This window comes from Poecilia reticulata, linkage group LG9 (genome assembly GCF_000633615.1).
Source record: "Poecilia reticulata strain Guanapo linkage group LG9, Guppy_female_1.0+MT, whole genome shotgun sequence".
Lineage (NCBI taxonomy): Eukaryota > Metazoa > Chordata > Actinopteri > Cyprinodontiformes > Poeciliidae > Poecilia > Poecilia reticulata.
The window spans coordinates 9,041,513-9,054,636 of record NC_024339.1 but is presented as its reverse complement, the minus strand read 5'-3'; the positions used below and the strand labels follow the sequence as shown (position 1 = coordinate 9,054,636).

Genomic DNA, 13,124 nt, shown 5'->3' with positions numbered 1-13,124 from the left:
AGTTGTAATAACTGAAGCTGAGCATTGATTCTAGTTCGCTCCTCTTTAGGTCCAAAGATAATAACTTCAGTTTTGTTTCTGTTCAGCTGGAGAAAGTTTTGGCACATCCACACATTGATCTGTTCTAAGCATCTATTCAGTGATTGGATGGGGTCAAAGGTCACCTGGTGACATCGTGATGTAGAGCTTTGTATCATTCGTGTATCAACAAAAGGAGAATTCACAAGGTCTGATTTTTTTTTCAAGAACAAGAAAAATTTATTTGAGTAATATTTTGTAACTTACATTTCATTCAATATTTCAAAATTAAATAGTTTATCATACATTTTTCATTAATTAAGAGGCAACAGTTAGATGGTTGTCACTTCCTCTGTTCAATCAATTAATCATGTTTATTTGTATAGCGCATTTCAGCAGCAGGGGAGTTCAAAATGCTTTATATCATAAAATCAAAAACTTGTTTAATGGCAGGKTGGCTGACGGACCTGCCAATAGACAATTTAGACTGCCTAGACAATCTGCATGTATGCAGATTGAGATAACGACAAAATATCAATCTTTAAAGTTTTGTGCAAACAGTAACACACATGATATGTTTGGCACTTTAAATATTTTTTAAATAAATGCTTTTTATTTTTATATTTGTAATTCTGTATTACTCCATGACTAGTTATCCCTTCTTTCAAATTCCAAAAATACTTTATTGATCTTAAAAGGGAAATTAAATTTACAAAAAGCTTGGGTCCTCTACCACAGGCCTTGGTGCGTGAGTGGTCTTCACTGTATACTAGTATTTCCCAAAGCTGTGCTTCTCTGTATCAAGAAGTCTGATGTTTCTCCAGGTATTTGTTTGAGCCACTCTTCTGGTTTAGGGGTCATTACTCTGAGGGTTTCAGTGACCACAGGCACTCCTATTGCCTTCACCTTTCACATTCTTTGTAACCACCCAAGACCCAAACTCTTGCATGACATGCATTATTAATTCGTCTTTGATATTTGGGCTGATTGGGACCTAATGATTCCAAAAACAATTATCTTTTTACATGACATGTGGACATTGTTTTTCTCAGAAAACCATGTTTAGCACCCTGGTAAATCTATACAGTTGCTAACTTTTGTAAACACTGAACATCTTGAGTCTAACCTGTAATATCTTATAATCTTCCACCACCTCTAAGTCATAAAAAATGGCCAAATGTGTGGACAACAATCAATCAATCAATCAATCAATAAAATTTTATTTGTATAGCACCTTTCAGCAGCAAGGCATTTCAAAGTGCTTTAAATAATTAAAATAAAAACAGCATGTGACATTAAATAAACAGTGAGAAAGAGAAAGAGATTTAAAAAAAAAAAAGAAGGGAAACATTGACCAGCATATTTGATGTGTAATGATGTAATATTTGGTACTGGTTTCTTAACTGGTGGCTGTCTGATATTTTTATAACTATTTTTGTGTTTTTATTATTTAAAGCATTTGAACTGCCTTGTTGCTTAAATGTGCTTTACAAATAAAACTTAATTGACTGATTGTGAATTTAAACCCTCTCAATAAACCTCCAAAAATCCCCTTAAACAGCAGAGAATCAACCTTATATATTTACAATCAAAACTGATAATAGAAAATTAGAAATTAAAAAGAGGCTGCTGATTCTGTAACTCTTCTTCAGTGCCAAATCTCATTTCCAACGATGCTTTGGATTAACGTTGCTAACTGTTCTGGAGACTATTCTAGTCTCCAGCGCCCTCTTGTGGCCTCCATGTGTTGTGACAGCATTATGCCTTTTGAACAACATTAAAGTTCATAATGAGCATAAATACTGATGGTTACTTGAGATGTTGCACTTATCTAAAGTGTAACATTAAAGCTTTCCTTAGGTAGATAAAAAAAATTTTATGAAATATTTTTATAGTCCATATTTTTGCCACCAATGACACTGAAAGAGAAATCTATTTATTTACAGTTGTGTGCTAAATGGAACTGAGTGGCAATTAGATACATTTACCAAGTTTTTTATTATTAATTACTGAGATTAATCTAAAATTTCTCAGTGTTTTGGTAGAAGTTTGCTGCTCTTTTTATTTTTATCTACAATTGCACAAATATTCCACTGTAGTTACTCAGTACTTCTTTTTTGACAGCTACTTGTTAGTTTTACTTGAGTAAAAGCATGTTGAAGTAGTCCTACATGAGCGCAATTTTTGCCTCAGATTTTAAAGAAATTCAATTAAAATATTCAGATTAATGAGCAGCGAATAACCCGGTTCTAATGAACAGATCTGATGTAAATCAGATCAGGTAAAGTGGATAAAAAAGCCGTTGTGTCTAAAGAGTAGAAGAGTTGGATGTATTTTGTTTTACGTCAAGTCTTAGGGGATAAAGAGTAGAATAATGGCGCCATCTAGTGGTAATATTGCGTTTTTGCTCTAGCTAAAACATTAAGGTAGGTTTCATCATTTGCATCAGTGTAGTACATGTCGGGTTTTTGTAGTTTTGTGGATGCAACACAGAACATTATAAAAATAAAACAGAACATCATAACGGAACGTTAAACTACAAAAAGCGCCCTTCTGCTTTAAACGCTTTATTTGCTCTCTTTGAAATGTTGCTGTTAAATATTCTCAACTCAGAAACCTATAAAACAGTGCACCTTATTACAGTAAAAGTCTGTCAAGTGTGAATACAAACATAAAAGTTAGCATGCTGCTCACCTACACGTTTCCTATTAGCTGGACCGATTGAATTTCGGAATGAAGTCCATGTCTCAAGATGGCCGCCGTTTTGGTTGTCAAAGAAATTAGCATGTAACATGTTCACCCCTCAGGCCATATGTTATTCATATTTCTCGTTAGCAGGTTGAGTTTCAGGATGCCGTCTATTTTTCAAGATGGTCGCAGGTTAGCTACCATAAAAGTTAGCATGTTCACCCCTCAGGTGGAAGGTTTTTCATCGTAGTCGCCTCGTTGAGCGGCTAGGCCGTTTCTCGTTGCATCCGCCATATTGAATGTGACAGATCTGCCGCTAAGCTAATAGGAGTAAATGGACTGAACTTCAAAAAGCGCTGTTCTACAAAGTATTTTAAGTTAATACCTGTTATTCTCTAACACACTAACATATTTGGAAATGAAAGAAAACACTATAAGACAACATTTCCAACATTTTGATGTGATTACTTCATTGTTTTGGGGCACAATGCACATTTGATAAAACTGATTTTGATCAATCGCTTTTTGGCATTTAACATATTGACACAATTCCATAATTCTACCTGCATTTTTCATTTCGAGATATAAAAAGACAAAATCTTTTACTGTAGGTATTTCAAACAAATAATTTTGATACATATTCATGTCTATGTTCAGAATGACACCAATTTTTCAAGATGGCTGCCAGAGGACAAACTCTTTCTCCCAAGTATATTAAATATTTGCATTATTTGCTGCTATTCTGTTTTGTTATAAGTGAAATAATATGGAACTGGTAATTTAAAAAAAAGAAACAATATTAAGGACTTACTGACTTAGAACAAGCCCCTATTTCTTGCTGAAAAGTTACTTTGTTAGTTTTGTATCATTTCAAGTGTAATATTTGCAATAGAAACAAAAAATAACTGGTGAGATTTTGTGTTTTCGCAGTGTACAGGTGGGAAACTGCCCATAAATAAAGACACAGGAGCCGGATGAGTTTGTGATCACATGAGCACTTTATTTAACATCCATAGTAGTTTGATAATGCCGTACATCGTATAGGCTCGACACGGACAGAGGAGCGGTGTCACTGATGCTGAAGGTATTTACAGGCAGCCAGCGAGACGAAGAGCAGCAATCCTTCCTTCCTGCTTCCTCTGGCTGAATCACCACCACGTTTATGGGTCACATGTGAACTCTGACCTCCAGGACGACACGGATTAGAGTCAGCAGCGTGTTAGCGTTAAATCTAAAGCTTATACTTTCTGTATCAAATATGAAATGCACTGATAAATCATTAATGACATTCATACGTACATACTGTAGAGCTCTATGGCAAAAACAAACCCCAAGAGTTTAAATATATTTACAATTGAAACACAATTGAATGTTAGAAATAAAAACTGTACAATAATGAAACACAAAAAAACATGCCAGCATTCTTTTATCTAATAAATGTACATTAATGTTGCCACTTTTAATAATCGGTTTGTATTAGAGGACCTTATCTAAGGCTACATTTCACACGTTTCCCTTTAAACATCCAAAAATCTCCACGTCTAGTATCTTTACAGAAATGTGGGGAAAAAGTGAAATAACATAGAAAATATATTCTAATATCAGGACCAATATAAGGTGGTTCATCGTCTTTTTCTCCCCCCTCTTAAGTGCTTTAAGGCAAAAACATTTCCCCCTTTAAATACAAAATATGACAAAATCTGAAGAATATCCAAACTGATGAACCTTAGATTGTAGCTTTWGTTACTTAAATAGCTGAATAAATAAATACAGGTTGTGTAAATGAGCCATAAATGCATTTACAGTATGTACCAGTAGATTAAATACAGACATAAAACTCACTACAGTCGTCCCCAGAACTGTCAGGTTGTAAAAGTGAAGCACAATCGCTGCAGAAGGAAACAAGATTTCATGCTTTTAAGGTAGAAACCGGAAGCTTCTGTGACTTTATTTCTCATTTTGTTTGTTTAATCTACAACTTTGCTGTAAAAGAAACATTGAAATGTGCAAATCTGCAGGGAGGGGCCGCTTAGCCTGCAGCACAGCATAGAGGGAGGCGCCTTCAAGCTGAATTAAACTTAAATATTCCAAATTATTATTTTTTTATCTGGATTTCAACAAACTTCTGCAGTAAAATTAACATTTTAAAGAGTAAATTCCTGCTTTTCTCCTTGATTATTGTTTTCCATGGGAATAAAAATAAAAACCAGCACTTAACAAGCAACAGAATCTCAAAGAAAGTCTCTTTATGATGATTTGTGGCTCAACATTAAAACAGCACAGCGACAGAGCAGCCAGGTGTGGTGAGTTTTCCTTCACATTGTGTCCAGATGAGTGATATCCTGGCTGAATGCTAATGCTAGCACAGCTAAGCGTTTATGTGTCGAGAAGAAGAGCGTCGGAGAGTCTTTGGGTTCGTTTGTCGTCGTTTCTTTTGGTTTTCGTTTGGATGTAAGCATGCTGTCTTTTTTCTGGATGTTACCTTGACTGCGAGTTTGTGACTGGACCTCGCACACGTCAGTGCGTCTTCTTCGTGATTTAGTGTTCGTTCGCTAACAGAGTCTGATCAGAGCTGGCTGAGTCCGGTCCCCCTGCGGCTGTCCTCCATACTGCTGAGCGTCACGTAAATGATGGGGACCAAACCCCGGGTGGAGCCCAGCGAGCAGAGCAGCCAGTCGGGGTCGGCCTTCCTCAGAACCCGCAGGACATCGCCCTTATTGAAGCTCAGCTGGCCAGGGTCAGTGGCTAGGTGATGGCACAATGCTCGGACTTCACTGAAAAAAGCAAAACAAGAAACTGAATTAAGTTTTAAATAACTAAATCCATCCATTCATCGTCTAAACGTGCTTATGCTTGCAGGATATTTCCATTGGTCACTGGGTGAGAGGCAAGATAACATCATGCCTCTGCCTCATACATGCAAACATGTGAAAACATGAGCGATTCTGAAGAAATGCAACAGATGGTCAAAAAAAAAAAAAGAGTCTCCGGTGAAAACAGTTGCAACATATTCTGGCACATGTGAAATGTGTTTACCAAGAAGACGATTGTTTAGTTTCAGTTGGCGGAGGCGGCGTCGTTGTCTGGCCGTGAGTCGGTGTAGTTGGAGGCTCCGCCTTCTTCGCACCGCCCGCTCCAATGGTCACAGCAACGAGGTCCAGAATAGACCGGTCCAAGGAGAGCCAACCTGATGGAGGCCTGGAGTAGAAATATAAATATGGAGCTAAATTAGGGGAAAAAGTTTGTTCAGAAGAGAAAAAGAAAATTAACCAAAAAAAAGCTAGCAAGGGTATATTAGCAGCGTATCATGTGTAGCTTCAGCCATAGTGAGGCTACACAGAATGCAATGAAGACGTCTCACCCATACTGCAACGTTTAAACGTGAAAATGTCTGCAAACTGATGCGTAATCATACAACCAAACATCTCTGAAAAGCAGAAGTGGAGCCTCCTACACAACCAACAAGAACGCAGTAAATGGTTTCCAGGCACATGGTGCCATTTTATAGCACAATAAAATAACTGTTACCTTCAGTTGTTATAAAAATATTAAATATGTCAAGTATGATTTAAAAGAGAGGATGAGCTGCACCTTGAAGGCGGGGCTAGGTCCATCAGGTGTTTTCCACAGCTGAATGGTTGCCATGGAGATTAAAGGATTTCTCAAACATGCATGAAAGAATCAAGGCATCACTCCAGTTATGGTTTTGATGAGGGAATAACATTATAACATTGATAACAAACATTGATTTTACATTATGCTGCCCGTTTAATATTCATGTTCTGTGGCTGCCAGACACACACTCAGGGTTGTCCATAAAGCATCTGGTGTCGACGTGTTGGTATGAGAAGAGGGGCTCTTTAAGGGATTACTTTTAGACTTTTAAAATATTTTTTTACTTCTCTCACCTCGTCTTTTGGGTCCTGGCTCTGAGCTCGGCTGACTCCGCTCTCTGAGGAGAACCGACGGTGGAACCGAAGAGGCGCCCCCAGCGCAGACTCTGCCCCTGTGAGGGGCTCTCCTCCCGGATTTCAGCCCCCATGTCCTCCGCCGCATTCGGGTCTTTCTCCCGGTTGAGGACGGACTCCGGCGGGCTGCCCATCCACGACGGCCTTCCTCTGGACTCCCCTCCGCTCGCCCCTCGCTCGCCCTCGGACTCCGCGCCCTCCACCACTCCCTCTCTTGCTGGTGGTGGTTGGTTCTGCCGCCTCTCCGAGGATTTCTTCCTCTTCTCAGCCTTGACGAACTTGGATCCCTCGGCGGACTGGTCGATGTAGACCTGGGAGGACTGCATGAGCTGGTACCACCAGCCGGCCTGCTTGTCCCCAGGATCCCTCTCCTTTCTCCGGTCTCGCTCCTTCACGTCTTTCGCCCTCTCCTTCCAGAGACTCGCCGCCGCTGTTGCTCCGTCCCGCTCCATGCCCGGCCATGTTCCCTCGCGCCTCAGCCCCGGCCTCTCGCTCCGGGTCACGTCGCCGACGGTGGCGCTCCAGCCCCTCATGAGCTGGAAGGTGGAGCGGCTGGACGGCCCCGCCGAGCGCAGCTGCTCCTTGCGCCGCAGCTGCTCCTGGCCCTTCTGGAGGAGGTGCGGCTCGAACAGGAGGTCCAGGTCGAACGGGAGCAGCGACAGTGGCTGCAGCAGGAGCAGCAGCTCCTCGAAGAGGGGCTTGCATGGCCCCTGCGACAGGGGGAGGAAACCCCACGGGCTGTAGTGAGCCGCTATGATGTCTGGAAGACAAAAGTGAAACATCAGAACGAGAAGCAGAAAGAATAAAAAAACTACTGAAATATAGAAAATCCAGTGAGGTGTTACCTTCATGTGTGTAGAGGTGATTAAACCAGAACTCCAGAGATTTCATGCTGAAACAGAAATACATTTATTACAAATGCAAGGAAAGACACTTTTATTCACTTTTATTTACTTTTGCAAGTGGCTTCCACTAGTGGACACAAGCAACGGCACTACACTAGAGGCTGGCATGTTTTCAGGATTTCCGCTGTTAATCACGTGATTGAATTTAACTTATTAATCACGTGATTTAGGTTTAGGTTTTGTTTATTATTCACATGACTTAGTTTAAATCAGTTTAGTTTTAAACAGATTTTAAGACATTAAAAGAGCATTGTAATGTATATTCCAGGCACATATTGCCATTTTAGAGCATAATTGAATAAATATCTTAACTTCAATTGTTATAAAAATGATATATATATAAAATATGATTTAAAAGAAATTTGACATTGTAATTTAACGCCTTGAAATTGGGCCTCTGTCTCTTTAAGAATCTCCTGCTCTTTCTGAAATTCCACCTTCTCAACATGTCTTCTCCATTAGCCAAAATGAATCCGTCTCATGCCCTGAAATAACTTCATTTTACTCCAGCCTCTACCTAGCAGCTACCAGGTTAGCGAGAGTGAAAATCTGCCAACAGAAAACAGGCGAACTTGAAGAACTCACTTGAGCAGGCCGAAGACGAAGGCGTTGAGCCTCATGCTGTGGCTGGTCAGCTCTGAGAACTGGCTCACCTTGGAGAACAGGCTGTGCAGAACTCGAGTGGACGGCCCTGCAGGGAAAAACGATCAATAAATCAGCTGCTGCTGTCAGCAATACGTACAGGATTTATACATTTTTCTAAAGGCAAAATTCAAGCACTTTTAAAACTTTTCCAAGTTCTCTTTAATAGATAAAAACAACACAAATAAACTAAAGAAGTCCGTTTAAATTCACCGTCATTTATCACAATTATTCAGGTAAATGAAAATATAACAAAATGTTATGTTTTTAAATGTTTCTCACACTTTATTCATCTGACTGAACAAAACACTAATTTAACAAAAACAATCCCCCAATTTCAATAACTTTATTTCAGTTACGCAGATGAATGAGTTATTGATCTATTAGGAAAATTAAATTTTCATTATATTGAAACAATCCAAACAAAGTGTAGGTAAATTCCCTTCCAGTTCAAATTAAAAGCTTAAACATAATATACATAGAAAGTTACAAACAAATCTCTGAAGAAATGCTTTTAATTTTTTGTCCGAGTGTTTGAGGATGTTTCCTAATATTTAGTAAATATTAATAATTGTGTATATTATAACTAACCTAAAACAAAAAAAGCGCAATCTCATTTAACTTCAGAAACAACTGTAAATAACATTTTCCACATTTAGGCTTCTAATCAAACGTTATATTGCACTTACGCCAGTCGCAATAAAGAATCAATTAATCACACGATAAATTGAAATTAACTCAATGATTTCAGTTTGCATAGTTTCTAAGTATAAAAAACTGGATGACACAAATCTGCAGTTTGGTGTTTTGGTCTCAACTAGTATTTCTTGAAGGACAATTTTGTTTACAGAGTTTATATTTCATTTTATTTGTCGTTTCTGTTTATTTATTTTGGATATTTAAAATGTTTTCCAATTCCCGTGTTAAATTTTAATTATAATCTAAAGTTTATTGATCTTTGGGAACGTATTGTCGTTCTATTACTTGAATTTATCATTTATCGCGATAACTTGTGGGACAGTTTATCGTCCAGTAAAGGTTGTTCTCATAACAAACCCTTTCCAAACCTTCGAAGCATCTATTTGAAATATATAAAGTTCTAAAACACCTAATAGTCGGTATTCAGACTCACCCAGCTGGGTGGAGGCCTCCACCATGCTCCAGGGCTGACAGCGGCGCTGCCCGATGATCAGGTCCAACACGTAGGCCTTCAGGCCGTCCTGCAGCAGGTCGCGCAGGGCCGGACACAGGTACTTCAGGATCAGGTGCCCCACGTTGGGACTCACCCAGCTGTTCCCCAGCTTGGCCTGGTGGTAAATACAGATTTCAAACTATAACATTAACAAACCATAGTAATAATTACCTGACCACAGCATTTAATCCAAACATACTTAAGATTCCCTCTATAAAAACATTTAAAAGAATTTTTAAAAACACCAAATATACCTTGATATTAGGGCTGGATAATAAATCAATAACAATGTAATAACAGTAAACACATGATCAGTACAAGTAGATAATGCAACTGGTAGAAACTTCAATAAATCAATGAACTCAGATCCAGAACAGCACAGCATTCTGGGAGTTGTAGGCAGAGGAGAAGCGTTAGCTGCTCACACTGCAAAAAAAACAAACAAAATTCTGCCAAGTATTTTTGTCTAATTTCTAGTGCAAATATCTCAGTACACATGAAGTAAAACAAAGTGACCAACCTTCACGTCCGGGTCTCTGCTGGTGCCGAAGTGCGCCACAATCAGATCCACGGCGGTGTTCACCGCTTTCACCAAACCTGGATGTACGACAAGAAACGCAGAAACGAACAAAATCTCACCAACTCTTCTTTCTGTAGAAAAGATCTACGTAGTTCCACTGGCTGATTATTTCACTTATGAAACCGGAAGAAGAAAAAATCTTGTTTTAAGTTTGGCAATTTCCTGATATTGATAAATAAAGTTCCAGAAATGGGCAGAGAGCTCAAAATAGAGTTCAAGTAAGAGAAGCATGACTTCAACTTATTTTTACTTAAGTAAAAGTAAAAAGTATCCATCCAAGAAATTACTCAAGCAAGAGTAAAATAGTACTTTGTAAAATATCTATTCAAGTACTGAGAAACTGATCAAATTATCAATTGTTTAATATTTAAAAATTATATCCACAAATAAAGTTAAGTGGAAATTTTGGTATTTTAAGGACAAAAATGACAATAATTCATATAAGCAACAACAAATAATAAATAAAATCAGGCAAAAGAAAATATTTCCAAAGTAAATTCTTTCAATAAAAAAACTTAGAAAACGTTAACAGAAACTGCAGGTGTGTTTTTGTCTGTGTCTCGTGAATTTTTGGTTAAAACATGTTTGTTTTTCATTCAGTGGGTAGAAAATCCAGAGATTTTACTCCAGTAAGAGTAGAAATACTTCATAATGAAATTGTTCAAGTAAAAAGTACAGCATAGTAAAAGTACTCCTAAAAGTAAATTTCTTTCAAACACTTTACTCGAGTAAATATGAATAAACTTAACTAGTTACTACGCAACTCCAGCAATTATTTACTTAAAACAAACTCCTATATCTTGCTGAAAAGTTCCCTATAACTAAGTTTATTTTAAGTGTACTAAGATCTCCGCACTAGAAACTGGACTAAAAATACTCTGTAAGATTTGTGTTTTTGCAGTGTATTGAAAAAATAAACTGTTTGCCTTTAGTTATTGAAAAGACAATAAAAGGTTCATCAATACGTTTAACAATTAACCCTTCAGACGCCGCACCTCTCTTCTGCGTCAGGTCCACTGAGACGTGGGACTGTGAGGAGTAGCAGGAAGAGGAAGTGGAGGCGTCAGGCGACAGGCAGAACTCCTCCGGCGGTTTCTCCGTCAGGGAGAAATAATCCGGCAGGAAGTCGCTGTAGCTCTGCTGCAGCTTCGCCGACTGACCGGCTGCAAACAACAAACAGATAAAAACATAACAGACCTGCTTAGTAACGTCCTCTCTGTTGGCTTAGGTCATTCTCTAAGCTTTATAATGCTGTCTAAGGTAGGGGTGTCCAAAATGTGGCAAAGGGGCAATTTGTGGCCCTTAAAATGATTTGGTCTGGCCCTTGATTACCAGTCAAAAATGTTAAAAATTTGGCAAATCGAACCAAAAACTATTGATCACCCAACGTTTTTTTTTAAATAATCTGTGGCTGTGAATCTTTGTGGACCATAATAAATGGAATATTAACCAACATATTGGATGTATTGATGAATTTGATGATGGCGCTCGTTAAAATGTAACATTTTCTGACTTGTCAGCTGTAAGATGGTTTTACTGGTTTATATTTTCTTGTGTTTGTGACATAAAGCACAAAGACAAGTGCTTTATATCACAATGTGCCTTAAGCAGTCTTGCTGCTTAAATGTGTAAATATTTGACTGATTAAACATTTAATAATATGACCGACAAAAATAAACTTGAAAATAAAGAAATTTAATATTATGAAGATAATTTAGTATCATTTAGATTTTATTCTCAAACTTTTAAAAAAAAAAAAATTCTTAGCGTGGCCCTAATACTCCGTTGAATATTTTTCCATTTTTAATTTAATGAATTTTGTGGCCCACCAGTAGTTTAAATTTGCTGGTTTGGGCCCCAACGCTGCTGGTTTCTAGTGCAAATATCTTAGTACATTGAAATAAGGCAAAACTAACTCATAAGTACATTTTTAGGAAAATTTAGGAGATTGTTTTAAGTCAATAATTCCTTAATGTTGCCCAAGAAGTACCACTTCCAGTGGCAGATTATTTCACTTATGACGAGACTTTTTTTTCCCATAAATTATAAGTTAATTAAAATTCAAGCAGAACTTGTACTTTCTCATCATTAAGGAATTGCTGACTTCAAACAATCTCCTGTATCTTGTTGAAAAGTTAGTTTTGTCTTGTTTAATATGTACCAAGATATTTGCACTGGAAACGAGACCAAAGGTTGTTGGTAAGATTTTGTGTTTTTGCAGTGCAGGGAAAACGTTTGGACACCCCTGGGTTAAGGAAGCCTGAGCACCATGGGGCCAACCCAGCGAGGTCGGAGCCGTTGGGAAATCGAACACGTTGCGTCGGGCGGGGCGCGGGCCCCCAGCCCTCCTGAGCTCCATGCTGGCAGCAGAGTGGCCCCCAGGGGCCCTCTCTACGCCCAGGGGGTTCCGGCGACGGTACTCTCTCCATTTTAGAGCCTGGGGGGAGAGGTGGTGAGCTGTGGGAGTGGGTGGAGCGGGTTAGGGATGTGAGGACGGAGGATAAATGGAGGTTTGTGGAGTGAAATGATGAAACATGCATGCAGATGAAAGAGGAACATCGAACAGCATGCATGAGCAGAAGGAAGAGAAAAAGAGAGAAAAGAGAACAGTAAGAATGTGCAGCAGCGCTTTTTAGGTTTGCATCAGTATTAAAGCTGATTTATTATGCTTCCTTGAACATTTTCAAATATATCTGAGGCTCCAAACTAAAATATTTTTTGCACAAAATCATTCTTAAATAATAAATAAATAAATTTTAGTCAGATTGAGCTGTTTGAGGGCGTCTCAATGTGGCCACGTCCCCCAACTCAATATCTACACTCAAACGTGGAAATGGCTGCAAACGGATGCTCAATTTTACAATTATTCATCTTTGAAAAGCAGACGTGGAGCCTCCTGCACAACCAGCAAGAATGTAGCAAGCGGTTTCTAAATGGTAAGTCAACAGCAAAGCACTTGTCTTTTCCAACAGCCATTGTACAGCGCATACAGCGGTAAAACCAGCTGACCAAACATGCTGTAGCTCGGCCAGGGTTGCTAGGTAACAGGATGGCAAGGTAACGGCACACTGACTGTTGAGTGTGACGGCTCATTTTCCAGACAAAAAAAATACATTAACTTGTTGCTAAAT

The 13,124-nt window shown here is 38.6% G+C and overlaps 1 protein-coding gene across 5 annotated transcripts in view; it reads right to left on the bottom strand.

Annotated features, from left to right (window-relative positions):
* Positions 1-3,681: 3,681 nt before the first annotated feature.
* The window catches only part of rusc2 (RUN and SH3 domain containing 2), a 30,107-nt gene continuing 20,664 nt past the window's right edge, over positions 3,682-13,124 (bottom strand). For 4 of the 5 annotated variants that reach the window (XM_008417735.2, XM_008417738.2, XM_008417736.2 and 1 more), the window contains exons 5-13: positions 12,262-12,450; positions 10,989-11,156; positions 9,934-10,010; positions 9,354-9,528; positions 8,165-8,270; positions 7,520-7,566; positions 6,615-7,434; positions 5,743-5,904; positions 3,682-5,480 (exon numbers count right to left, since the gene is read on the bottom strand). In XM_008417735.2, coding sequence (XP_008415957.1) covers positions 5,273-5,480; positions 5,743-5,904; positions 6,615-7,434; positions 7,520-7,566; positions 8,165-8,270; positions 9,354-9,528; positions 9,934-10,010; positions 10,989-11,156; positions 12,262-12,450 — 1,952 coding nt within the window. In that variant the 3' untranslated portion in view covers positions 3,682-5,272. The remainder of the gene's footprint in view (positions 5,481-5,742; positions 5,905-6,614; positions 7,435-7,519; positions 7,567-8,164; positions 8,271-9,353; positions 9,529-9,933; positions 10,011-10,988; positions 11,157-12,261; positions 12,451-13,124) is intronic. The other variant, XM_008417740.2, reaches the window with a different exon arrangement.